The sequence below is a fragment of the Onychomys torridus genome, chromosome 3 (assembly GCF_903995425.1).
Source record: "Onychomys torridus chromosome 3, mOncTor1.1, whole genome shotgun sequence".
In the NCBI taxonomy this organism is placed as follows: Eukaryota; Metazoa; Chordata; class Mammalia; order Rodentia; family Cricetidae; genus Onychomys; species Onychomys torridus.
In genome coordinates, this window is record NC_050445.1 from 113,966,949 (window position 1) to 113,991,625 (window position 24,677).

Sequence of the window (24,677 nt, forward strand, 5' to 3'; positions counted from 1 at the left end):
TGCATGTGGGAAGAACCAGGACTCACCACTTTTGAAGGTCTTTGAATGAAATGAGGTGAACAGAACCTGTCACTTCCATGTGTATGCTTTTAAGCCTCTGTGCCGTTCCTGGCGATCCTGCCCAGCTGTGTAATAACCTAAAAGCCAGGCTGAGAGGCCTCCAGCAGACAGGGCTCCTCCAGCTCTGCTGTGGGTCTTTCCTCTGATCCCCACTGCCATGAAGATAACAGTTGCTTCTGCTGTACTGAGCCAGTGAGCTTTAGGGACTGGCTGTCACTGCGGCCTAACTAACCCCAAGTCCACAGACCAGAGCCTCAACTCCAGCGCCGCACACCACTTGTTCAAGTCAAGGTTTACCAGACGGAGGCCGCTCACTATGGATGTGCCCTCTGTGGCTGCTTTCAGACTGCAAAGGTGGTGTGGAGTATCTGTAGCAGAAGCCAGACAGCCTTTGAGGAGCACAGCACCTCTCTGGCTCTTCACAGAGCTTTGCTGACCCTTGACCAAGCCTATCTTGACAGATACAATCAAAATACAAGATAAAGTGAGAAAAAAAATGAAACCATCAAATATTGTTTTATACGACCCTGAGAGAGTTAGTTAATACTGATATACTCTTTTAGTTGCCTCTTGTGTAAAGTAGGCACAAAGACATACCCACCTATTAAGGTTGCTATGAGAAGTAATTGATTTATTACTTATTTATTGTGATAGGATTCGACATGGTACTTTAGGCTGATTGGGAACTTGTCGCATATCTCAGGATGACCTCAAACTTGTGGCTTTATCTTGCCTCAGCTGCAAGAGAAATCCCCAGGCGTACCTGGGCTGTAGAAGTGAGTCGCCATACTAGGTTTAGAGTTAAAGGAATTATTATACTTAAAATACTAAGGATCCAGATGCTTAGAAGGGCAATGTGGAAAAGCCAGCAGTACAAGGTGAGATGCAAACTGATGGATGAATTACTGAGGAAGAGCCTTGAACACTACAGCCTTCGCTGGGTGCTTGAACTTTTTATTCCAATTGTATAAAAATAAAACATATTGAAACAAACAGAAGACAAGGAGAGAGTGTCAAACACGGTGACAGGGTATCTTTAAGGAGTGGAAAAAAGTAGGGCTGGTAGTAGTTTCTTTTTTCCTTTTCCAGTGGTAATTTTATAACCAGGAAAGAACAGCTAGTGATTAACTTTGAGATTTTCTGTTGAACTTATAAAATATCCTTTGTTGACATTCTACAAATGATACCATCCAATAATGTCCCAATACTCTCTTCTTGTGATGATAGTTTATATATCTGTAAAAGTGAATGACAATCTATGAGTGCTGGCATGTCCATGCACTGTGATTATAGACACATTTACACGTGGCATTATCATGGTATTATGGCATTAATGATCTGAAATGATAAATATGTTTAAAGTGTTCAAAGTAGGTGGTAATTTGTCACTCATGTCAAATATCCTTTTTAAGTGTAGTTATTAATATGAAAAAACAAATTTCCTGAACATACAAATCGCATTTGTATCAATTTTAAGAGTCCACATCTATATATGAACTTCATACAGTCAATGAATATTGGAAGAGATCCTCTTTCTTTCTTTCTTTCTTTCTTTTTCTTTTTTTTTTTTTGGTTTTTCAAGACAGGGTTTCTCTGTAGCTTTTGGAGCCTGTCCTGGACTAGCTCTGTAGCCCAGGCTGGCCTCAAACTCACAGAGATCCACCTGCCTCTGCCTCCTGAGTGCTGGGATTATAGGCATGCACCACCACTGCCCGGCCTAAACCTCTCTTTATTTTACTTGTAAGGAAGGGTGTTTTGCCTCTGTGTATATGGGTACTACATGTGTGCAGTTCCCATGACAGCCAGAAGAGGGCACTGGACCCCCCCACCCCACCACACCCCAACTGGAGTTACAGATAGTTATGAGTACGCTGGGAATCAGACCCAGGTCCTCTGGAAGAACAGCAAGTGCTCTTAACTGCTGAGTCATCTCTCCAGTACCACACTATTTCTTAAGAGTTTAAAAGGTATTGGGAATGAGAGAGGAGGCAGATATGAGTAAAAGCAGTGATTTGAAATGTAATGAATACCATTATTGTGTATGCTAACTAAAAAGTTAACAGAAAACTTCATCATTCATAACAGTGACAGCAAACAGCATCAGGGTAGTTCATCTACTGAACTCTTTACATACCTTTTTGACTTCTGCGATCTTTGTTATTTCTGGAAGGCTTTCCAAAGGTACCTGCTGGCCCTCCACTTGAGATATCAGGTGTTCTTGGTGTATCTGTTTTCCTCCCTCTTCGATGTAAACAATCAGAACTGAAGTGTCGCTTTCTGAGGTACCGAATTTCTTCAAAGCCTCTGAAATCTAAGATAAAAAACCAAAGGGAAATGAGCCATCTTCCTAATTTTCCCTGTGATGATACCTGATTGTTATTAACAGCAGTAGTAATACTGAAACTTCATCAGCAGAGTTCAGACATCCTTTTCATGTGTCACACACAGAATGCCATCACTTCAACACTTTCATTTAAGAAGCACTCTTGGCCTGGGCTGCTGGCTCAGTGGGTAAATCACTTGCCACACAAGTGTGAGGATCTTGGTTCAAATCCCTAGCACCCATGTAAAGCCAGACCCAACAGCAATTGTCTGTAACCACAGTGCTCCTACGGGAGGGTAGGAGGTGGAGACTGAAGAATCCAAGAAACTTGAAGACCAGATGTACACAGAGGCAAAAAAAGAGAGACCTTGTCTGGAACAACACTTGAGGTCATCCTCTAGGCCTTCATAAGCACACTGTGGCACTCAGGCACCCATACTCCCACACATGAATACACACACACACACACACACACACACACACACACACACACACACACACGTGCACACAGGGCTTGGGAGAGCATTCCTATGAGGATTTCAAACCATGAATCTTTCTATAGCCCAGGTGAGTGAGTGAGCAGGTGTTAACTGCTCTACCCGGTCACAGGAAGTTCTTGGTACTCACTATGAAGAAGACACACATCCCATCTCTAGGAGTTTACAGGGAGAGTGACCCAAACTGTTTCTACACCTCACATTTTATCATGTTGGTTTCTACCAATTCCTTCAGCAAAAATGCTCAAGGGGTCCATTTAACACATGGGCAGGGCAGATAATACCAGCCTCATGTAGTTTACAGTTTGAGCAGGAAACTGACTCCACAGCTGGTTGCAGTACTAAATGCCTGTCTAGACCTCTCTACGTAACTGCTTTGGCTTGAAGGGGTCTGGTCCCCAGTACTACACCAGGTAGGGAGGCGCACACCACGATGACAAGGCCAACATAAATAAAGTCAGGCACCACGTTACGTTATTATTTGGGGAGAGGTTGAAGATAATTTCAGTAGACAGAGTCCTTGTCTTCATTTTTCCCAGTTTGTGCAGATGAACGGCTTTGTTCGCGGCCACCAGTATCTGAAATGGGTCGACAATCTAGCAGAGAGAAAACAAAGATTAGCCCAGAGAGAATCAGGCGCTTCTTGCACCGTGTGCCCTACCTGAGATAACTCGAGTCCAGCTGTTTATATGATCACCATTCTTATGGACTGTATTTAAAAACTATGGCCTCAAGCTGGGCGGTGGTGGCACACGCTTTTAATCAAAGCACTCGGGAAGGTGGATCCCTGTGAGTTTGAGGCCAGCCTGGTCTACAAAGTGAGATCCAGGACAGGTACCAAAACTACACAGAGAAACTCTGTCTTGAAAAACCAAAAGGAAAAACAAAAACAAAACAAAACAAAAAAAAACCAACCAAACAAAAAAAAAACCTATGGCCTCAGGAACTGTTGCAACACAAAAACATTATAGAATTTTAAAGCTGCAAGATTCAGGCTGGAGAGATGGCTCAGAGGTTAAGAGCACTGGCTGCTCTTCCAAAGGTCCTGAGTTCAATTCCCAGCAACCACACAGTGGCTCACAACCATTTGTAATGAGATCTCTTCTGTATACTAAATAAATAAATTAAAAAAGAAAAACTTTAAAAAAAAAGCTGCAAGATTCTTGAAGCCTAATACAGAACAGGCCACATCCTAAAGTTCAACAGCATTGTTTTCTTTAATCCACACATACTCAATGAAATCAGTGTTGCTCATGTAACAGATGAGGTGACCATGCCGGGGGTGAGTGTGTGGGTCACTTACCACATAAGGAATCAGGCAAGTTGCTAACTGTCTTCCCTATCAGAGGGAAGCAGTGCACAGTTCTGCTCTTGCAGGACTGTAGGTTATGTCAGGACATGCACAATGCACACAACAATAGGACACATCTTCACGTGCTATACAGATGGCTGTGACTTCCTCAGTCACAGTAAGTGGGGACCTCATGCCTTAATGTGTTACTATTAACCACTCTGCCATCTGTGGCGGTCTGGATGAGAATGGTTCCAGAGGCACACATACTTGAATGTCTGGTTCTCAACTGGTGGATGGTTTAGGAAGGATTGGGAGGTGGACGGGCTAGTTTTATGTCAACTTGACACAAGCTAGAGTCACTGGAGAGGAGGAAGCCTCAACTGAGAAAATATCTCAGTAAGGTCAGGCTATAGCGGACATTTTCTTAATTAGTGATTGATGGGGGAGGGACCAGCCCACTGAGGGTGGTGCCACCACTGGGCAGGTGGTCCTGGGTTCTATAAGAAAGCAGGCTGAGCAAACCATGGAGAACATGTGATTTAGCAGCATCCCTCCAAGGCCTCTGTGTCAGCTCCTGCCTCCAGGTTCCTGCCCTAACTTCCTTCGATGATGAACAGTGATGTGGAATGTAAGCCAAATAAACCCTTTCCTCCCCAAGTTGCGTAGGTCATGGTGTTTCATTGCAGCAATAGTAACCCTAACTAAGAAAGAAGTAGGTACCAGGATAGTGGAGTATTGCTCTGACAGACCTGACCATGTTGTTTTGTTTGGGGGAGGATTGTGGAAAGACTTTGTGACTTTGGGCTAGAAAGGCCACCGAGTGTTGAGAGCTCAGTGTGCTGTTCTGTAGGAGCTTGGAGGATAAGAATGTTGAGAGCAATACAGACAATGGAGGCCTGGCTTGTGAAGTTGAAAAGGGAAGCAAAGCCTCTACAGAGCCTTTTGTATGAAAAACCTATGGTATCTGGTGAGCTGGGACGGAAGAGTCAGCTGTGATTAACCAGAGACCAGCACTATTGAAAAGAAACCTTTGAGTTACTGGGACAATTGATGCTGGTTAGCTGGAAATGAGAAATTAGCTGTGACTAAGAAGAGACCAGCAATACTGACGGAGGTGAGACCTTCTGGGAAGTGTTTCCTGAGAGCACAGAGACTGTGTTCCAGATAGTCAAGGTTGTACCTCATGCTGGCAGCTGAACTTGGTAGCAGTGATAAGTCACCCAGGTGGTACTGATTTTGAAGGCACGAAGAGGCCACAGAGAACAGCTGAGGCTTGGCACTGTGAGAGGCCAGGAGAGACCGTCGGTGAAGGTGTGGCCCAGGTGCAGAAGACCCCTGGAGATGCCAGTACCATGGGGTGACCACTAAGAACATCAGCTGTGGCAGAGTGGAGCCTGTCTGAGCTAGAAGACAAGCTGTGTGTGCTGCAGCGGGCAGAGCTGGAGAAGTGAGCTGAGTCTTTGGAGGAGCCCAGTGATCCTGAGTGGATCCCAGACACTGGACATTGTGTTGTTTACACAGTTGGGGTTTGGTTTGGCTTTGATCTGATCTGTTTGTGACTGTGCCGTGGTTCTTCTCTCTTGAAGTAAGAAATTACTTACTTTTTTATTTTACAAGAGCCCATAGTAAGAAAGCTTCCCTTTTCCATGTCCTTTATATAGGCTTCCAAGCAGAAGGGGTGGTCTAAGTAGAGGTGGATATTCCCAACTCAAAAGTTCTGGATTAAAGGTGTGTCTTCCTACCTCAAAGAGCTGGATTATAAGTGTTATAACTTCAAATGACCCAATTAAGCAAAAATTCCCTCAATGGTATGGCCAGCCATTTGGGGATTTTAGTTCATTCCAGATGTAGTCAGTGGACAACCAGAAATGGCCGTCACAGAAGGTGTGCTCTGCTGGAGAGGTGTGCCACTGGGATGAGCACTGAGGTTTCCCTAGTGTCACTGGGTCTGAGGTGTTACTGGGATGGGCTTTCGAACCCTCAAAGGCCACACTGGGTCCAGGTGCGTTCTCTGTATCTACCATGTGAACCAGATGTGTGCTCTTAGCTTCAGCGCCACGCCTGCCTGCCTCCTGACACTCTCCCTGCCAGGATGAGCACAGGCGAGCACTCTGAGGCCACGAGCCAGCCCCCAGTTAGGTGCTCTCTTTTATAAGCTGCCTTGGTTACGGCGTCTTTTCACAGCAACAGAAGGCAGTATGACTCTTCTGCAGGCTCACACACATGAGAAGCACCTGCCAAAACACACGTGGGCACAGCTAGGCCACAGCCTTCCTACTTCCTAAGACAGGACACAGCACTTCAGACTCTATTTGTTGTGTTAAACTTAAAACACCAAGTATGACTTGAGCAAATACTTTTTACCTGAATAGAAGAGAATTTTAGGGTAAAATTAGCATGTTCTTAAATGCCTGGCATGGTTAATATCATTCTGATATTTCGTACTTACCACACTAGGGTTTATCAACGACCCATTGATAGATCCTCCCATGGCCTTTTTTCTCAGGTCTCCTGCATTTTTTACATCTTTAAATAACAGAAGGGTCACTCTGCATTCAGGAAACAGGTCCAACTGCTGTGAAAACTGCATTTCATAGACAAGGAGGACTCTACTGGACAAAAACAAAAGACCAACAGGTTTTTGAGGTAGCTGTGGCTTGTTCTGTCTCTCTGATCTTCCAGCATTCACCCCAATACCTGGCCTCAGGTTTTATTTTATTAATAAGTACCTTTAAGATTCCTGCTACATCTGGTGCCCAACGTTCGTGGTATGAATTCATGAAAAAGCCTCTTGCCTGTGGCTTTGCAGGCCCCAGCTCAGACCCAAGCTACACTCAGCCAGTTGTGGTGGTACACTGGTTGGATTTACTGAAGAAGGCAGCGGCATAAGGATCCCGAGTTTGAGGCCAACCTAGGAGAAGCTTCGGCCAGGACAGAACCACAAACAGCAGTGGGACCATGGAGGCAGCGGCTGCTGCTCAGAGTTGTGGGCTCCTTCTCATTGTGTTGGTGACTGCAATGATGCTGTCACCAGGGTCAAAGGGTTTACTACTGCTTGTTCAGAGAAGAATTGCCAGGACCATGGTGTTATAAGAAAGCATTGGCAAAGGTCAGTTTGGAAAAGTTTGGCAAGAGAAATGGTGGAGACAAATTGCTGTGAAGATATTCTCTTCTAGGGAAAAATGTTCATGGTTCTGAGAGACAGACATTTATCAGACTGTGATTGCTCCAAACCACAGAGGAGGAAAAAAAAAAAATCTAAAGGGAACCATGACCACGCCTAACAGTGACTTTGAAATCTTCAAAAGGATGATGGGACCCAACAAAGATGAATTCATGTGGACTATGGTAAAGCCATTAGCACCACAGAAAGATTGACTTTGGACTACAAACTACTCAGGACAATTTTGAGATGACTGGCTGAGATGATCCAGCCTGGCAGACTACTTGAACAAGGACTTGAAACAAGCCCTGCACTTTCTCATTATGCAGTGGCTGGACAAATGATACAGGACGTGACAATTAACCAAAAAAATAGAGTTTTTGTTTAAAAAAGAAAGAGGAGAATATAGATAAGAGGTAGATCACTGAATCTACCCTGAGAAAAAAGATAAAGAAATAATAGGATAAATGAGTAGATCAGTGAATCTACTCTAAAAAGAGAAAGGGAAAGATATAAAAATGACAAAAGGTAGATTATTGGAACTTTTATGAAAAGAAAAAAGAGAGATATGAGTATGATGAAAATCAATTTTTGAATCTACTTTTAAAAAGGAACTACTTGTTTTAAACAGGATAAGTAATGAAAATTTTTTTGTCTGAGTTTATCAAATGTTACTGGACTCTGGACATTGTTATATATAATGGAGTTTTTCCGCCTGAATCTGTCAAATGTTAATGGATTAGACATCATTAATGTAATCTTGACTGTGTATATTGTATATACTTATTGGATATGATTTTTCTTGTATTAGTTATAAGCTTTTTTAAATTTTAGACAAAAACAGGGGAAATGTGGTGGAATTGTGTTCCCAAAAATATTGTGCAGGCTAATAAACTTATCCGGGGTCAGAGAACAGGACGGCCACAATATTAAACATGAGCATAGGCATGGTAGCACATGCCTTTAACCCTAGCATTTCAGAGACAGAAATACCTCTGGATCTCTGAGTTCAAGGCCACATTAGAAACAGCCAGGCATTGGTGACACACACCTTTAATCCCAGAAATCCAGCCTTTAATCCCAGGGAGTGACAGCAGAAAGTAGAAAGATATATAAGGCGTGATGACCAGAAACTAGAAGCATTTGGCTGGTTAAGCATTCAGGCTTTGTTTGGAGCAGCACAGTTCAGCTGAGAGCCATTGGGATGAGGACACAGAAGCTTCCAGCCTGAGGAAATAAGATCAGTTGAGGAACTAACGAGGTGAAGTAGCTGTGGCTTGTTCTGTCTCTCTGATCTTCCAGCACTCACCCCAATAACTGGCCTCAGGTTTGGTTTTATTAACAAGTACCTTTAAGATTCCTGCTGCAGGTTTTGATATGTAAAAGACTGTATCATCTTCCCCACCCGGCTTCTCCGTCCCTCTCACCTCTCGTCTGGCTGTCTAGCCTTGCTCTGTACTTCCATCCTTCTGCTCCCCAGGCCCTAGAACTGCCTGTGAAAATACACTGAGTGTAACCAGTTTAACAAAAGCCTTGCTTTCCACTTCCCTGTTTCTGTTCTAGCTTCATTTCTGTTGCTGTGATGAAACATTCTGATCAGAAGCAACTTAGGGGAGGAAAGGGTTTATTTGGCTTAAAATTCCAGGAACTCAAAGGCAGAAACCAAAGGAACACCGCTTGCTGACTCAGTCACTGGCTTCTGGTTAATTAGCTTTTTTAATACAGTCCAGGCCCATCTGCCCAGGGAAGAGTGTTGCCCTCGGTGGGCTAGGCCCTTCTACATCACAACAACTAAGAGTCAAGGCAGTCCATCACAGAAAGGTCAATAGACCGATATGATCTGCATGATTCCTCAATTGAGACTCCTTTCTCAGGTGGCCCTGAAGGCTATTGTCAAGTTGATGGTCAGAGCTAACAAATTAATTTCATAAACTACAGAACTGCTAAGGTGGAAAAGTCCATTTCCAAAGCATCTTTGGCATTTTCACAAGGTATGTTCCTAACTGTGCTGAGCTGTTTCTAGTTCTCCTGCTCCTGGGAAAAGCCAAAGGAAATGGATGGTGCCCTGTTTGGCAAGATGGGCAGCTTCTGTGCATGGTCAGGAGACTACTGCCCCAGCAGACACCCAAGTGCAGAATGCCAGAAAATGATGGATCTCTGATTACCTACAGCATTAGTGAGACCTTAATTTACCGTATCCTTCCTAAATTCCTGATCTATTTTATTTATACTTTAACAAAACCTGGCCACAAATATTAAGAAAATAATTTATAATACTCAAGTAACATACTTTACTCAAAGATTTATTTTCCAACATGGAGTTGACATAAAGCATAAGACTGTTAAATACTTCTCTCCAGGTGTGGTGGCTCATGCCTAGTATCTCAGATGAGCAGGAGATACAAAAGAAGTATAGGGTGTGCTCAGGGTGAGGGCTCCCCTACTGTGAATGCTCTCCGGGGTATGACAGACACGCTATAATTACAAAAACGAGATTTTAAAAACAATTTCAACCATCATCTTTTTAATGGAGACTGAAGTTAGGGCCCTGCCAAGGCTACGCACACACTCTACTCCTGGGCTCCTGCACTAAAGTCTGAGTCTTTGTGGGCCAATCTGCTAGGCTCTAGTGGTCCTTTCTATCTGTAGGATTCACTTCTAGTTTTCTTTCCCAAGGAACTAACTGGAAGTCTGAGGACGATAAAATAAGATGTCCTTTTATCACCCTGAAAGGCTGACAACAACTTATGCAGCCAGCGGCAAGGTCTGGAGTGACTAAACAGCCATTAAAAGCTGCCATGTTGGCTGGGAAAATGGCTCAGTGACCAAGCACTTGCCAAACATGCATAAGGCCATGTTCACTTTTCAACACAACAGCCCCCAGCCTTCAAACAACACGAAATCAATGCTGCAGTGTTGATCTGCCAAAGCAGTAATAACATGAAGCAAAACCACAGGAAAAAAAATAAAGTGTGGCTAAATGTATCATTTTAATCTTTGTTATTCTCATTTTCTGAGCCAGGCTGGCCTGGAACTTCCTAATCCTACTGCTTCCCTGACACCAGCCATGGGTGACAAGCCTGTTCCACCATGCTCAGCCTAACTGTAGAGTTTTTTGTAAAAGCTCCTCATGGGGCTGGAGAGATGGCTGGGCAGTTGTGGGCACTTGCTGTTTGTGCGGAGCACCTGAGTTTGGTTCTCAACCCCAATATCAGGTGGCTCACAACCACTTTTAACTCCAGTTCCCAGGGTACCCACAAATGTGCACATACGTATGAAGACACTCATATATACAGAAATTGAAAATAAAAATCTTAAAATAATTAAAAGCTGCTTATAAAGAAGAGATTGTGGAAAGAAGGGCTGAGGAAGGGTTCAGTTGGTAGAGTGCTAGACCAGCATGCACAAAGGCTTGGGTGCGCCGGGCGGTGATGGGGCACGCCTGTAATCCCAGCACTCGGGAGGCAGAGGCAGGCGGATCTCTGTGAGTTCGAGGCTAGCCTGGTCTACAGAGCTAGTCCAGGACAGGCTCCAAAGCTACAGAGAAATCCTGTCTTGAAAAACCAAAAAAAAAAAAAAGAAAAAAAAAGAAAAAAAAGAAAAAAGCTTGGGTGAATACCAATCACTATTTTAAACCAGTGTGATGGTGTTCATCTATGACCCAGTCCTGAGGCGGTCAGAAGAGGAGGATCAGAAGTTCGAGACAGGAGGAGGTGAGGTGCATGGGTCTTTACAGTCTAGAAAAATACCTGAAAAGAAAAATGTGTTTTTACCCTTCTCTTGAATATCTGTAGGTAAACAAAGTAATCCAAGCCCAAACTGCTGTCTCCACCAACCCTGCCAGCCTAGCCACTTCGACCGAGGCTTCTGCTCCCATCATTCAGAAAGAAAATATTTATCTTAAACCATATCCAGACTGCTTCCAGACTGAGTTTATGTAAAGAAGAAATACATGTCATTCTGACCTTGGTCCCTGGAGCATTAGTCAAGAGGCCGTGGGGGACAAGACCTCTAATGTGAATGCTGCGGTGGCACCTGTGTAAGAGGATGAGGATGGAATCTGTAGAGCAGGAACTAAAGGAGGGATCCCTGAAGTCATTCTGTGTAAGGGTCAGGACAGAAAACACTGGGCTCAGGCAGAAATCCAAGGATGATGGTCTGTCTGTCCAGCTAGTCTGGCTAACTCTTCACTGGCTGGTGTGAGGTTTGGGAAAGGAGTGACCAGATAAATGGTGACAACTCCCGGGCTGGAGCTTTGATCAGGTACATAAGGTGCTCAAAAGTGGCTTTGGAGAGAAGATCGGAAAGGTGACTATTTGAGACATACCCTTGAAGCAGGTAATCATTATGCCTAAGAACAGTAGTGAATATGTTTGTTTTATCTTTAAAGCTGTAAAAAATCATTCACAGTGAAAACCAGTCCTGTTGACAGAAACAGTCTTCCTCATTCAACATAACCTCTGTGAAATCAATGAACCGAACACCATTGGACCGAAGGACTGGCAGACATACTGCCAACGCCTGGAATGATAGTTACCATTACACTCATGCCTACTTTTATCTTTGTGCAAATTATTAAGCATTATCAAGACCTACTCCCGAGGCTCAGATGTCTTGCACATGTAAACATAGCTGAACTCTGTGCACATGAAGCTCCTCAAGAGCCAAGAAGCATGGATGAAGAAGGGCCTTTTCATTCTCTTCAGATTCCAAGATGTAGTCTTACCCTGGTTTTACAGATGTAAAACTATCCAAAGATTTATTGACTTTTCTAGGATAGTTGCTCAACTGGAAACCCCATGCCTTATCATTCTGATAAGGATGACTGACAAGGTTAACTGAGTATGGAGAAGTCATGCCTCACCCCAGGTAAACCAGTGTTCTTCCCAGTACTTTCACATCCATTTTTTTAAAAGGATTTATTTATTGTTTATCAGCATGTATGACTGCAGGCCAGAAGAGGGCACTAGATCTCATTACAAATGGTTGTGGCCACCATATGGTTGCTGGGAATTGAACTAAGGACCTCTGGAAGAGCAGTCAGGGCTCTTAACCTCTGAGCCATCTCTCCAGCCCCCTCACATTCCTTTTTAATACAGTACCATGGTCTACTTAGGGTAGACTGCCTTTGATAGTTGGGGTTTTGTTTGTTTTAGTTTTCTTGGTTGGTGTGTGTAAAATGCCAATTAATCAATACCAGTTCATCTTGTATAAGCATTATTTCAAGAATTACCATGATTATCATTAAAATCCAACTATCTTCACTTAATGTGTATCAACTGTTGTCTTGACTATGGTGGAGCATCAGCCAGGCATGTTAGCACATGCCTTTAATTCCAGGAGGCGGAGGTAGTTGGATCTCTGTGGGTTTAAGGCCAGCCTGGTCTACAGTGACTTCCAGGACAGCCAGAGACACAGTGAGACCCTGACTCAAAAAACAAAAACAAAACTATAGTAAGCACCTAGAATCAAAACCAAAATGTAATTACTGCTGCCATTTAAAAACCTGAAATGTGGGCTGGAGAGATGGCTCGGTCAGCAAAGGCTAGGCCCACAACCCAAACAACAAACCCTGGAATGTCAGCTCTGGATCACACTGAAAGGCACGCTTGCCTAGCAGCTTCATGATACTGAGGACAGCTGAGGTTAACTGTACTTGAGATTTTCTAGTGCTTGCATAATGGAAACCACTTCTAAAAGTTGCCCCATCACTTTCTGAAAAGCCAATGACTGCTGGAAAGTGAATGCAAAACTTCTTATACTAAACAGAATTTGGAACTCTTTATTAGATGTGCAGATTAAGTGGGTAATACTTAACTCTGGCTCCTGAATCCTAACATTATGTTCCCTAGCTACTTTGGGGGCAGTCTTGGAATGTTTTCCTCAACATCCTAGTTTGTTCCAGTTTCTCTTTTCTCCCTGCCAACAAAATGGTATTGACTCTTTCTCCTGAGTTTCTTCTTTGTTTATGCCCATCCTATTTTATCCTATTAAATGTGTATAAAGTTACATTTTCATCTGAAAAAATATCAAAGTCATCCTCAACTACAAAGCTCCAGTTCCAGGCTAGCCTGAGTTACATGAGATCCTGCCTCCGAAAACACAGGGCTACAGAGTTGGTTCAGCCATTAAGAATACTTGCTGCTCTTACAGAGGACCAAGGTTTGACTCCCAACACTCTCATGGTGGTTCATAACTATCTGTAACTCCGGTCCCAGGGTATTCAATGCTCTCTTCTGACCTCCATTGGTACCAGACACACTTTCAGGCGCAGGCGCAGACACACACACACACACACACACACACACACACACACACACACACACAAAACATCCATATATATAAAATATTAAAATAAAAAACCCACAAAACTTAAATATAATAGAAAGTTCTCTCTGTTTTTCTAGAATTATGTCTGAGGGTCTCTGTTACAGAAAAAGAGTTTTGTAAATAATGCCCTGACACAGTCTCTTTTCATGTTAGATCTAATTGAGACAGAATAAGGTATGGTATGACCAGTATGCTCTGTCATGTAAAAACATGAACAGAAAAAATGCAGGAAACAACAAAATACAGACATCTTGAGTACTGAGATTAGGTGATTTTTATTGTACTCTTAAAATATTTTGTTGCACATGTTCTGAACTTTCCACAGTCATCCAACAAAACGTAAGTACTTATAATCAGAAAATGATGTTCCCGGTTTTTTTAAGTGTCTGTTTCAAAAAATATTTTTACTTGAGTGTTAGCCTGCTTGTTATGTCTGTGTACTACATTCTTGTCTGGTACCTGTGGCAGCTAGAAGGTATTTAATTCAATGCAACTGGAGTTACAGACTTTTGTCTGTATTTTTAACAGTAAGGGAAAAGAACTCTCAGAAAGCCCCAGCCAGAATAGTCTGTTCTTGTTTGGTATAAGATTCACTTAAGAGAAAAACTTTGGGATCATCACTTAATATTGACCTGGTTTGACGCCTGTAAAATTCATGTTGAAATTTAGTTCTCAGTGTGAGAGATTACAAAGTGAGGTCAGGTGGGGACTTCAGAAGGTGTTTAGGACCTTGTACTAAAAACAAAACAAAACAAAAAATCATTAATCCACTCGTGTTTATAAAGGTAATAATTTATCTCCGGGGCAATTAGGACTTGGCACTCAAAAATTCTTTAATCCAGGAATATGATTATCAAAATAATGGTTTATATCGCCCGAGCGATTGTCATGAATGCAAGTTTTCCTAGTCTTCTAACCTGCTTCCTGACAGGGAGGCAGGCAGATCTCTGAGTTTCAGGACAGCCCGGTCTACAGAGTGAGTTCCAGGATAGCTGGGGTTACACACACAAACCCTGTCTCGAAAAACAAAATGAACAACAAAACACCCCACCCCATGAGGGGTTGTGGTATTAGCAACAGAAAGGGTCTAAGGCCGATGCCTCTCACTGTTACAACACGCCCAGTGCCCATGTCCTGACTCTACCTCCAATTCTACTTCTGACTCACCCCTCATCAATGGCACCGCAAGAGCATCCTCAGCGAGGCCCTGCCCACCAGTAATGCAATTCTAACCTATCCCGATGGTCACAGTGTCCTTCAGGAGGAAGTCAGAGCTGAGGCTAAGAACCTAACTTTACGTCACGGGCCCCCGCAAGTAGCGTCTGGACCCTGCCTGACTCCTCTCCCGCCACGATGGCCTGCCCTCGGCTTCCAGTGGCCAGGCTTCCCAACTGGGCGTCGTCCCTGTCCTCGGGGCTTCCTGCCTTGGTCCCTCCCGCCGAGGCCGCTGGCCCGGGGAAGGCCGGGGCGACTCTGACGCGCCTCCCTCCCAGCGCCCGGCCTCGCTGTGGCCGTGCGGTCCTCACGCGGTTCCTCCGTCATCAGCCCCCGGCACCGCCTGCAGGGGGCGCCCCGGCGCGCGCAACCGAGCGGCCTTCCGGCCCGAGCTGCGCTCCGGAGGCTACCTGGCTCCCACCCGCGGCCTGGGAGGGCTCGCGACCAACGCTGGCGACGGGAGACGCACGCCATCGCCCGCAAAACTGTGACCGCGCGGAAAGAGCAACCGTTCTCACCGGCGGAACTCACCATCAGTCTCGTGTCCGTCTCAGAAGATCGTCCCCTCGGAAACGACGCTCTTCACTCCCGGAAGTTCCGGATCGTTGATCAGGTAAACAGGTTCCGAGGCACCCTGTTTCCGGATCCTGGTGGGCGTAGTCCAATCTAGTCTGTCTGAACTGCTGACTCTTCCTACTACTTGCGGCGGCTTGAGGACGCCCAGGAGAAGTGGTTCTATTCCGTCCCTGTATCGGAAGTGGTCGGGTCTAGAAGTTGAAGTCTAGTGTTGAGTGTCGGCTTTGTTCTTAGCCTGTGTTTAACGTCCTCAGATTCTTCCTGTGAAAAGACAAATATTCACCAGGACGAGAGTCACAGTTTTTCAGAGCTTTTGAGACTCTTGAGTGTGCTCTTGGGAGGAAGTGGGGATGCAGCGTGGTGAAGTCTTACATCGAAGGAGATCCTCTTGTGCTTGGAGGTCTAGTGACAAAGTGGACTCTCTCAGCTGTGACAGAGGAAAGAGGCAAATCTTTTGGGCAAACCTGAGGGTAGTGAGGCTTCTCTGAAAGGATGCTGAGGTGAAGTTCCCTGAAGCCATCTATCTCACAGGCAGTTGTGCAAGACCAGGGCACTACTCTTGGGGAAGGATAGCCACTAAGGTAGTGAAACCAGATGTTGGTTCGTGCTACCTGCCAGAGAACCCAATAAATAGAGAAGGGGATTGAATCTTAAAAATTACAGTTTATCCAGAGAGCCAGCAGTCTGAGAAGAGAGCAGATTAACTATTCTAGAGACACGGATTCCAGCTCATCTCTAGCCAGCAGATTATAGAGAGAGAAGGAGATATGGCTGGAGGCAAAGACAGCCAATTATCCTGGAGCTCCGTTTTGCCTCCCTAGTCAGGTAGTTAGCCACATTTCTGAGAGGTGATGTCTGTGTTTGTTTGGTTAACTTTTGTACTCCTTCCTCATCTGGGATGTTTTGACTCAGGAACTTGAAACTCGGGATCTAGTTAGTTTCTACTGCTATTAACCTTATACTCCTTCAGAGGTATCTGGGCTGGGCTGGGAAGTTAACTCCAAACAAATCAGAGTGTGTCCGTGCTAAGTTAATAATATGTACATTTGGGTTCCTTCCTACAGTACGGAGTAAAAGTGTGTCTTCATAATACAGAATATGAAAGTGTCCTGTCTGTCCCCAGTCATTCACTGCTAGTGGTAACTCTGAGATCTGTATCATAGGAAAGATGACATCTTGACACCATGCACCTGGTTGATTGTCAGAATGGCTTCTTACTTGTAAGAGAATTCTCTAGCATGTAAAGATGTACGTCAGAGCACACCATATGTACCAGCAGCAGCTGTGACTTGGAGTTAGAACTTCTGAAATATGCCTTTGTCTGAAACTAAAAGTATAAATCAGAGTTGGAAAACAGTGTCAGGTAACCATGCATAAGAACAATTTCTCTTTAACTTCTTAGCTTTCCTTTTGGAAAGCCTGTCACAAGTGACTCCATTCTCACTTGAATTTGTGTTCGGGTCCCATGAGGCCCAGACTGACCCCCACTTGTCAGTCTCCCTATTCCAGCTTCCCAAGTGCTGGGATTGCAGACAAGTAGCATCGTGCTCAGTGTGACTTGATTCTGATTTTGACACCTTACACATCTCTGAAGAATGTTCTTTCAAGGTATTGTTGGTTGATATGGTGGTTTGATCTTATCTCTTATCCCTGGGATGAGATCTGCCCCAGTGATTTGATCTCATTCTGTGTTGAGGGTGGGAATAAGTGACAGATGTCAGGGAATCAATGCCAATAAAGCCCTTTATGTCCAGTTTTAGGCAACTAAGAGGTATAGAAGAAATGGCTCTTAGGCCTACCTGGAGTCTGTTTGTTTTTATTGTTGGTGGTGGTCTAGCATCTTCAAAAACCCCATTGGGGTTCTCCATTAGAGGCTGTACTTCCACAGAATGTCTGCAGACAATAGTTATATAATTCTTAAAGTAGAACACAAGACAGAACTAATGAGCAAATATTTAAGGAAAATTAACTTAAAAATTAACTATTTGGTCCAGGAGATAGCCTAACAAGCCTGAGACCTGAATTAAATCTCCTGAACCCACCTAAGGTGGAAGGAGAGACCCAACTCCACAGACTTGCCCTCTGACCTCCACACTAAGCATGGCACACACACTATAATAGTAATGAAAATTAAAAGTTAGCACCTGTCTATAGATGCTTTTAAATCTACTTATCTATTTAAATCCTGGTATCTAATGCCTGGTGATGATTAGGAAGCATTGCTCAGAATGTACACTGTTAGGGCATGTTGAATTACCCTTGCTTAAAGAGAATAGCTGGTAGAGTTAGGAGCACATGAACGCAGGCCTGAGACAGACTGGTAGCAGGAACAATTTTGATTTGGAAGAAAACAGTTTTTAAAGTGCTTCCTAACTGCTGTGTTTTAGAAAGTTTATACAATACAAGAGGCATACATATATGTAAAGGAGCCAACAACAGTTAGCATCACCACATGGAAGAAAGACACAAAGCCAAAGTGCCCCCTTACCCATTACTCCCCATTATTATTTTTTTAAAGGTTTATTTATTTATTATGTATACAGAAGAGCGTGCCAGATCTCATTACAGGTGGTTGTGAGCCACCATGTGGTTGCTGGGAATTGAACTCAGGACCTCTGGAAGAGCAGTTGGTACTCTTAACCTCTGAGCCATCTCTCCAGCCCCCTTTTTAAAATTTATTTATTATGTATACAGCACTCTGCCTACATGTGTCCCTGCAGGCCAGAAGAGGGCACCAGACCTCATTACAGGTGGTTATGAGCCACCATGTGGTTGCTGGGAATTGAACTCAGGACCTCTGGAAGAGCAGTCAGTGCTCTTAACCACTGAGCCATCTCTCCAGCCTGTTCCCATTATTTATCTGTATCTATCTGTCTAGTGGGTTTTTTGTGTTTTGTTTTGTGCAAAATTTAGGTGGCAGGGTAAGGTAATAGTTCTACAGCACTAACTATTTAAAAACAAACTTTGGACCCATAGTGGGGAACAGTGTTAATGATCACACATAGATGTAGTAAGTGAATTATGTACACAGCAACAAGGTGTGTCTTTTGTCAAGGTGAAGACATATAGAACAGGATTTTGAATAGCATGACTGCCCAAATGGCAAGATTGTGATTTGGTTTTCTTTTTAATTCTGAATGGTGCTGGCTAAAATAACAGAAATATCAAAACGGTTATATTGGCCATGATGAATTCTGTATTAAAGTGAACAGGTGTTGATCATTCTGTTTGAATTAAATATCTTTAGCTATAAACAAGTTCAGACATAGATCTCTGTTAGGGACCAAGATGTCAGGAACCAAACATGAACCATAGAAAGTACTAGCTAAACCAAAGAACAACTCATAAGTCCCTTCCCAGAGCAGTAACCAGAGGCCTCCCAAGATAAGAGAACATCCCACAGTCAGGTGCCATGACAACCGAAGGTAAAGAGCATTCCAGGGTCAGGCAGCCTAGCAACAGAATATACTGCCCCTGACCAGTGACCTTAGCCGATATCTCGCAGGTGCACTATCTGCCTCACACATCTTGCACCCCTTCCACATCCTACACGCCCCTTTTCCCTTTCCCTCCTTCCTGCCCCTTCCCCCCTTATGCTATATAAGCCATGTGGAGAACAATAAAGATTGACGGCTTGATCAGAATACTGTCTTGCTGCTGTCTCTTTGTGTCGCCCTGTCCTTTCATTCTCTCCCACAGGTGGGTGGCCCCGTTGACACCCCGCTGGCCGGGGCAGATCTCTACACACAGATCCATGGGGTATTAAATTTATGTGGAAATAATTATTTACAAAAGTTATTTTTAAGTGGTTATTTAAAGATGTTAACATAAACAAATTAGACTTAATGAACATTGACTTAAGAATGGGTTTCCTAAATAGTTAAATTCTGACTAACTTAACAAAAAGCATAAGTAATTATCTTAATTCAACATTTCTTGTTTTTTTTTTTTTAAAGCATTTTTGCAAATGCTGAGAGCAGACTACTATCTTACAAGAACTCACTGTTTTAAACACCACTGGCTTTTAGGATGTGTGGATGTGCTTCGCTTTGCCCTAAGGAATCCCATAGCGGCACAGGACTACAGCCCCGCAGACCTTGTGTTCCTCACTTTGACAGCTCACACTCGAATCAGCCTCCTCGTGTCGCCCTCATATTTTTTTTTATTTTCCATTTTGGAAAAATCCAGTCATTTTATCCAGGGCAAAATCCTATTTTACCATACAAAAATCCTTCATTGTCTAAAATGTTCCCTTTCATTGGGCGTGGTGGCGCATGCCTTTAATCCCAGCACTGGGGAGGCAGAGGCAGGTGGATCTCTGTGAGTTTGATACCACCCTGGTCTACATAGTGAGTTCCAGAATGTATGTATATAGCTATGTAGAGAGACCCTATCTTAAAAGATAAATAATACAAATAAATACTTCCTTTCTCTTTTTCATGACAAAATATTCTCATACTTTCTTTGAAAAAACGTCTCATGTTTATGTGGAGAAGGGAGCCAGCTGAGGCACTCTAGCCTATATGGGTGAGGTGGTATTGCGCTGGCTGGTGTGAGAAAGGTCCTTGGATATGAACATGGCTCAGAGTTCCAGCAGCTGCTGTGCCTGAGGACTGTCATTCGGAAAATGGATCTGCTGGGACTGAAAAGGGCCCACGAGGCACAACAGTTGTGTCCTCCACATGATGGATAAGGAGTGGGGAGGTCAGCATGGACTACAGGTCCATTTTAGTAGGAGCAGGTACAGCTGAGGGATGCGCCCTGCTCAAAGGCCCTTACTGAGCCAGGAGGTGTGATCACATGGCAAGTGGCCAGACCCAGGTTCCTCTTAGCACAGTGTTCTCAACTTTCCTAATGCTGTGACTGACCCTTTAATACACTTTCTCATATTGTGGTGACCCCAAGCCATAAAATTATTTTCGTTGATACACCGTAACTGTAACTTTGCTACTCTTATGAAGCATAATGTAAGTATTTGATATTTCCAATGGTGTTAGGCAACCCCTGTGAAAGGGTCATTGGATACCTGTGGGGTCATGACCCACAGGTTGAGAACCACTGTCCTAGCAGGTGCATTCAGGCAACCAGGCTGGGAATTGGAGACAAACACTGAGAAGTGAAGGAAACAGGAAGCAGATGGCTGGCTTCCCAAGGGCTGGGCCCAATGTGTCATGCCAGAGCTTACTTGTCTGGGTGTATTCCGTGGGGTCCCAAGGAAAATGGGTGTGTGCCACCTCCACTGGCATGCTCCAGTGCCTGCTTGGCATTTGGTTTACAATTATTCTGGAGCTACCAAAGAGTTGCCTCCCCAGGTCTGCTGCCCAGTTTCTACTTAATGCTACTCAGAAGTGGAAACCATTCCAGATACTCCTGACTCCATGGTCCCAGGGGAGAGGAGAGAGAGGCAAGGTTGGAGCTTATATCACACTATTTAAAGGTGGGGTATCTGGGGCTTATCAAGTCTTTCTATAGGGGGAAGAAGAGACTTGGCTGGAGCCTGAGCTTGGGAACACAGCTCTGCTGTAGGGACCCTGAAGAGGAAACACAGTTCTTGGGAGATCACATCTTCCTGCACAAAGGTGCCATCTCAGTACCAGAGACCAAAGAGCCTGTACCTGAGTAACAGCAGAGAAGTTTATGTGCATGCTGCCTACAAGTCATAGCATTAAAACCTGATTTGCAGATGAAGACGTACCTACTCGGAGAGGATAAGGACATATCCGCACCCTGTGACTAGGGCCTAGAAAGGGGAGGAGCTGGAGGAGGAACAGGTGCTGCTGACACAGTGTCTTTTCCCAGTGTTAAAATCTGCTTCTCTGGAGACAGCAGAAACACACACCCTTGAACAGGGCCTACATGGGTCCTGGGAGGTTGGGAGGGAAGGTCAGGTGACTCACACGGCTTCTCTCTTCTGCAGGGCTCAGGGAAGGCGTGCAGGCAGGTATAGCTGTCTCTCCTGGATGCTGAGACTTGAGACCCAGAAAGAAGTCTCCCACGGCTCCTATCATATCCGCCAGTACCAGGACAGTGACCATAAAAGTGTCCTGGATGTGTTCACAAGGGGCATGGAGGAGCACATCCCCCGCACCTTCCGCCATGTGCTGATGCTGCCCCGAACCCTCCTGCTTTTACTTGGGGTGCCTCTTGCCATGGTCCTGGTGTCTGGCTCCTGGCTGCTGGCTCTTATGTGCATCTTCTCTCTGCTCCTACTCCTGCAGCTCCTGGCCAGACAGCCTTGGAAAGAATATGTGGCCAAGTGTTTGCACACAGACCTGGCTGACATCACCAAGTCCTACCTGAGTGCACGTGGCTCCTGCTTCTGGGTGGCTGAGTCTGGTGGTCAGGTGGTGGGCATGGTGGGTTGTCTGCCAGTCAAGGATCCCCCGTTAGGGAGGAAGCAGCTGGAGCTCCTTCACCTGTCTGTGCCCTCACAGCATCGAGGACAGGGGCTAGCGAAAGCCCTGGTCAGAACTGTCCTGCAGTTTGCACGGGACCAGGGCTACAGTGACCTTGTCCTTACGACCAGTGTCATACAGCAAGGTGCTGTGAGCCTCTACCTGAGCATGGGTTTCTGGAGGACAGGCCAGTATTTCATGAGTATGTTCTGGAGGTTAGTGGATATTCCTATAATTCAATTAAAGTATTCCCTCCCTTCTGCCTAGGAAGTGGGGCTGGGACCTATGCTCCTGTGCAGCAAGCAGGCCTGCTCTCTAGAGGAACTAGTGAACCTTGTCATGTCAGTGTGATGAACAATAAAAGCTCCTTGCTGGTGCAGACCAGATTCTAATGCATGTGATGGCTGAGGTGGGGGTTGGGGCCTCTGCTACACTCTGGGTTTCTGGGTTGCCTGTGTTTCATATACCTAGGTCCATATTACTGTTGCATTAGGAACAACTCAACAATTTTTGTTCCTAATGCAAAATACTGCATATATTTCCCTTTTGAGTCTGTCGACCAGAAGTTTCTGCAGGGCTGGAGGGAGCAGCTCACTTAGCCTCAGGACAGTTGGTTGGTTGAATGTAAATGTGAGAAATGAACATGGAAGTCTCTATGTTCCTGTGTTCCAGGAAGTCATGAATTTTGGCCTGTGATCATTGACCTTCTCAGACTTAGTGGCTGATTCCTTGAGTCCACTTTTTTCATTCTTTGACAGTTTTGTACATGTATACACTGAGTTTTGTGTTGCACAGCCTTCACACACACAGGTTTTCATTTCAGCTGAGCCCAGTCCAGGAACAAGACAGGAGCCCCCAAGTGCTAGAGACTGATGCAAGCAAGCATCGAAGGGTTATTGAGACAAAAGACTAACATCCCAGGGCCTTGAACTGTTGTAGCTCAGGTTCATGATCTCAGAGTGGAGACTTTCATTAAGGAGACAAGTAGATTTATACAAAATACTAAGAAATCTCATTTACCCTGGGGCTTTCTAACCGCCACCTGTGTTTGGTGCCCAAAAGTCCTGTTGTCCTTGTGCAGAGAGATCTATTTTCTCAGAAATAGAGTGTGGGAATGCACACAGCCACAACACATCCCATATACACCTGGGCATGCAGTCACTGAAGTCTCCTTATTTGGAAATTAGAAAAAAAAATGTGCCTTTATCTCCTTGTATTATAGCAATGTTGTCTTTGGTAAACTAGCTATGTAGCTACTTCCTATACAATGAAACATTACTTACTTTCTAAAATGAGAAAGTAGGTTCCCGAGACTCAGGTGGTAAGAAACACAAGGCCCAGGAGGTAAGACAACTCGCAAGATCAGGAAGCACCTGAAGTTAGACAATTCACTGCAGCCCACCCCAGTTGCTGGAGAGCAGGGACTCACCTTCAGAGCTGCCTACAAGTGGTCCAGGGCTATGGATGTGTCCTTTGTGAATCATGGCCCATACTGGGCTGGGCTTTCGGTGATGAGGCTGCCTTTGTATTATTGTCCATGCTCCTATAAGTAACTCCTTGCTCATATTCCTATACATATTTCAACAAACTCGTTAATTCAACTAAACTAGACTCTGGTGAAGTACTTTATCAGGTCTGTTAGTGCCCACTCTGGGATATGGACATCTGTTCATATTTCTGCAGGAAAATCCTCACAATGCTTGTCATTGTAAAAATCTCCTCTGCTCCTTGGAGATAGGTGTAAACCTTCAGAGTTAACAGTTCTCGGCAAGGTGCACAGTAGCACTGTCTTCTCAAGCATCTGGGTGCCCTCTTGAGATGGAATCATCCAGTGGTTTGGTGCCTCCCTCCCAGACTGTGGAGATCTTGGAAGGCTACCTGGGCTCTTGAGTGGGAAACGTACCCTCTCTCATGAAGATGTGAGTGGAGTAGATACCTGTTCTATCTATGACCTTCAGGCACCATGATGAGACATGTAGCAGGTAACTGTCCAACCTACCTATGACCTTGAAGTACCTGCCCCTGGGGCATGGCTCCAGGCTACCCTTAAGATCTGAGTCGCACATAGGCGCCCTCTCCTCTCCCTCCTGGGCTTGGATGCTGAGACAGACCCAGGCAGAAGAACAGCATGGGACTGTATCTTGGACTCCCAGGACCCTATGATAAATCTCTCATGCTGTAGTGGGTCTTCTTCCTTAATAAATTCCTTTACCCTTTAAGCAGCCTCTGGATTTCTCGAAGTATATGAGTCTCATTGCTTTGTCTCACACAGTTTGGTAGATGCCCTGGACGGATCAAGGTGAGTGTCCTCCATTGTGGGCTCTTGTTTTCAGGAACATGGGATGGGTGTAGCTGTGGCTACAGGCCTAAACACAGGACAAGCACAAGTCTGAAGTCATCAAGGACAGGAAGGGAGAGAAGGTTTAGGGAACCCAGACAGCTGGGAACAGACCCTGTCCTCAAGGAGGTCCCAGGCAGAGCACCAGCTCACTCTCCCTCCACCCCCCAATCTCTTCCAGGCCTCCCACCCCATCCCCAACACACCAACTCCAAGTGAAGGCTGAAAAGTGGCCTCTTGCTGCTCTGGCCCTGACAGTACAGAAGGCCAGTCTCTAGGACACAGGGTGGGAGGGAGGGAGGGGAAAGAGTACAGGTACAAAAGTGCCCCAGGTACAAAGGGCTGTGAGGCATCTAGGACAGGCAGTTGTGATGCATCTAAATTTTGTCCCCAAAGCAACTGACCCAGAAGGCCATGCTTCACTCTCCATGGGGACTGAATGGAGATGCAGGGAAGCCAGAAAAACAACCCAGAGCCAGGAGTGGC

At 44.9% G+C, this 24,677-nt stretch overlaps 2 protein-coding genes across 4 annotated transcripts; one reads left to right on the forward strand and one right to left on the reverse strand.

Annotated features, from left to right (window-relative positions):
- Window positions 1-693: 693 nt before the first annotated feature.
- Tprkb (TP53RK binding protein) lies at window positions 694-15,849 on the reverse strand. 3 transcript variants are annotated; one of them, XM_036182722.1, is made up of 5 exons: window positions 15,414-15,849; window positions 6,624-6,783; window positions 3,354-3,476; window positions 2,195-2,371; window positions 694-1,296 (listed from the first exon to the last, which is right to left on the reverse strand). In XM_036182722.1, the coding sequence occupies exons 2-5, from the start codon at window positions 6,762-6,764 to the stop codon at window positions 1,210-1,212; spliced, it is 528 nt and encodes a 175-aa protein (XP_036038615.1). In that variant the 5' UTR covers window positions 6,765-6,783; window positions 15,414-15,849; the 3' UTR covers window positions 694-1,209. The 3 variants fall into 3 exon arrangements, with proteins under 3 accessions (XP_036038615.1, XP_036038614.1, XP_036038616.1); XM_036182721.1 differs by having other exon boundaries at window positions 6,624-6,786; XM_036182723.1 differs by lacking the exon at window positions 15,414-15,849 and adding an exon at window positions 8,389-8,416.
- Window positions 15,439-24,677, forward strand: LOC118580770 (probable N-acetyltransferase CML1). Its single transcript, XM_036182717.1, has 2 exons — window positions 15,439-15,495; window positions 21,376-24,677. Exon 2 carries the CDS (start codon window positions 21,419-21,421, stop codon window positions 22,118-22,120), a length of 702 nt encoding a protein of 233 aa, XP_036038610.1. The 5' UTR covers window positions 15,439-15,495; window positions 21,376-21,418; the 3' UTR covers window positions 22,121-24,677.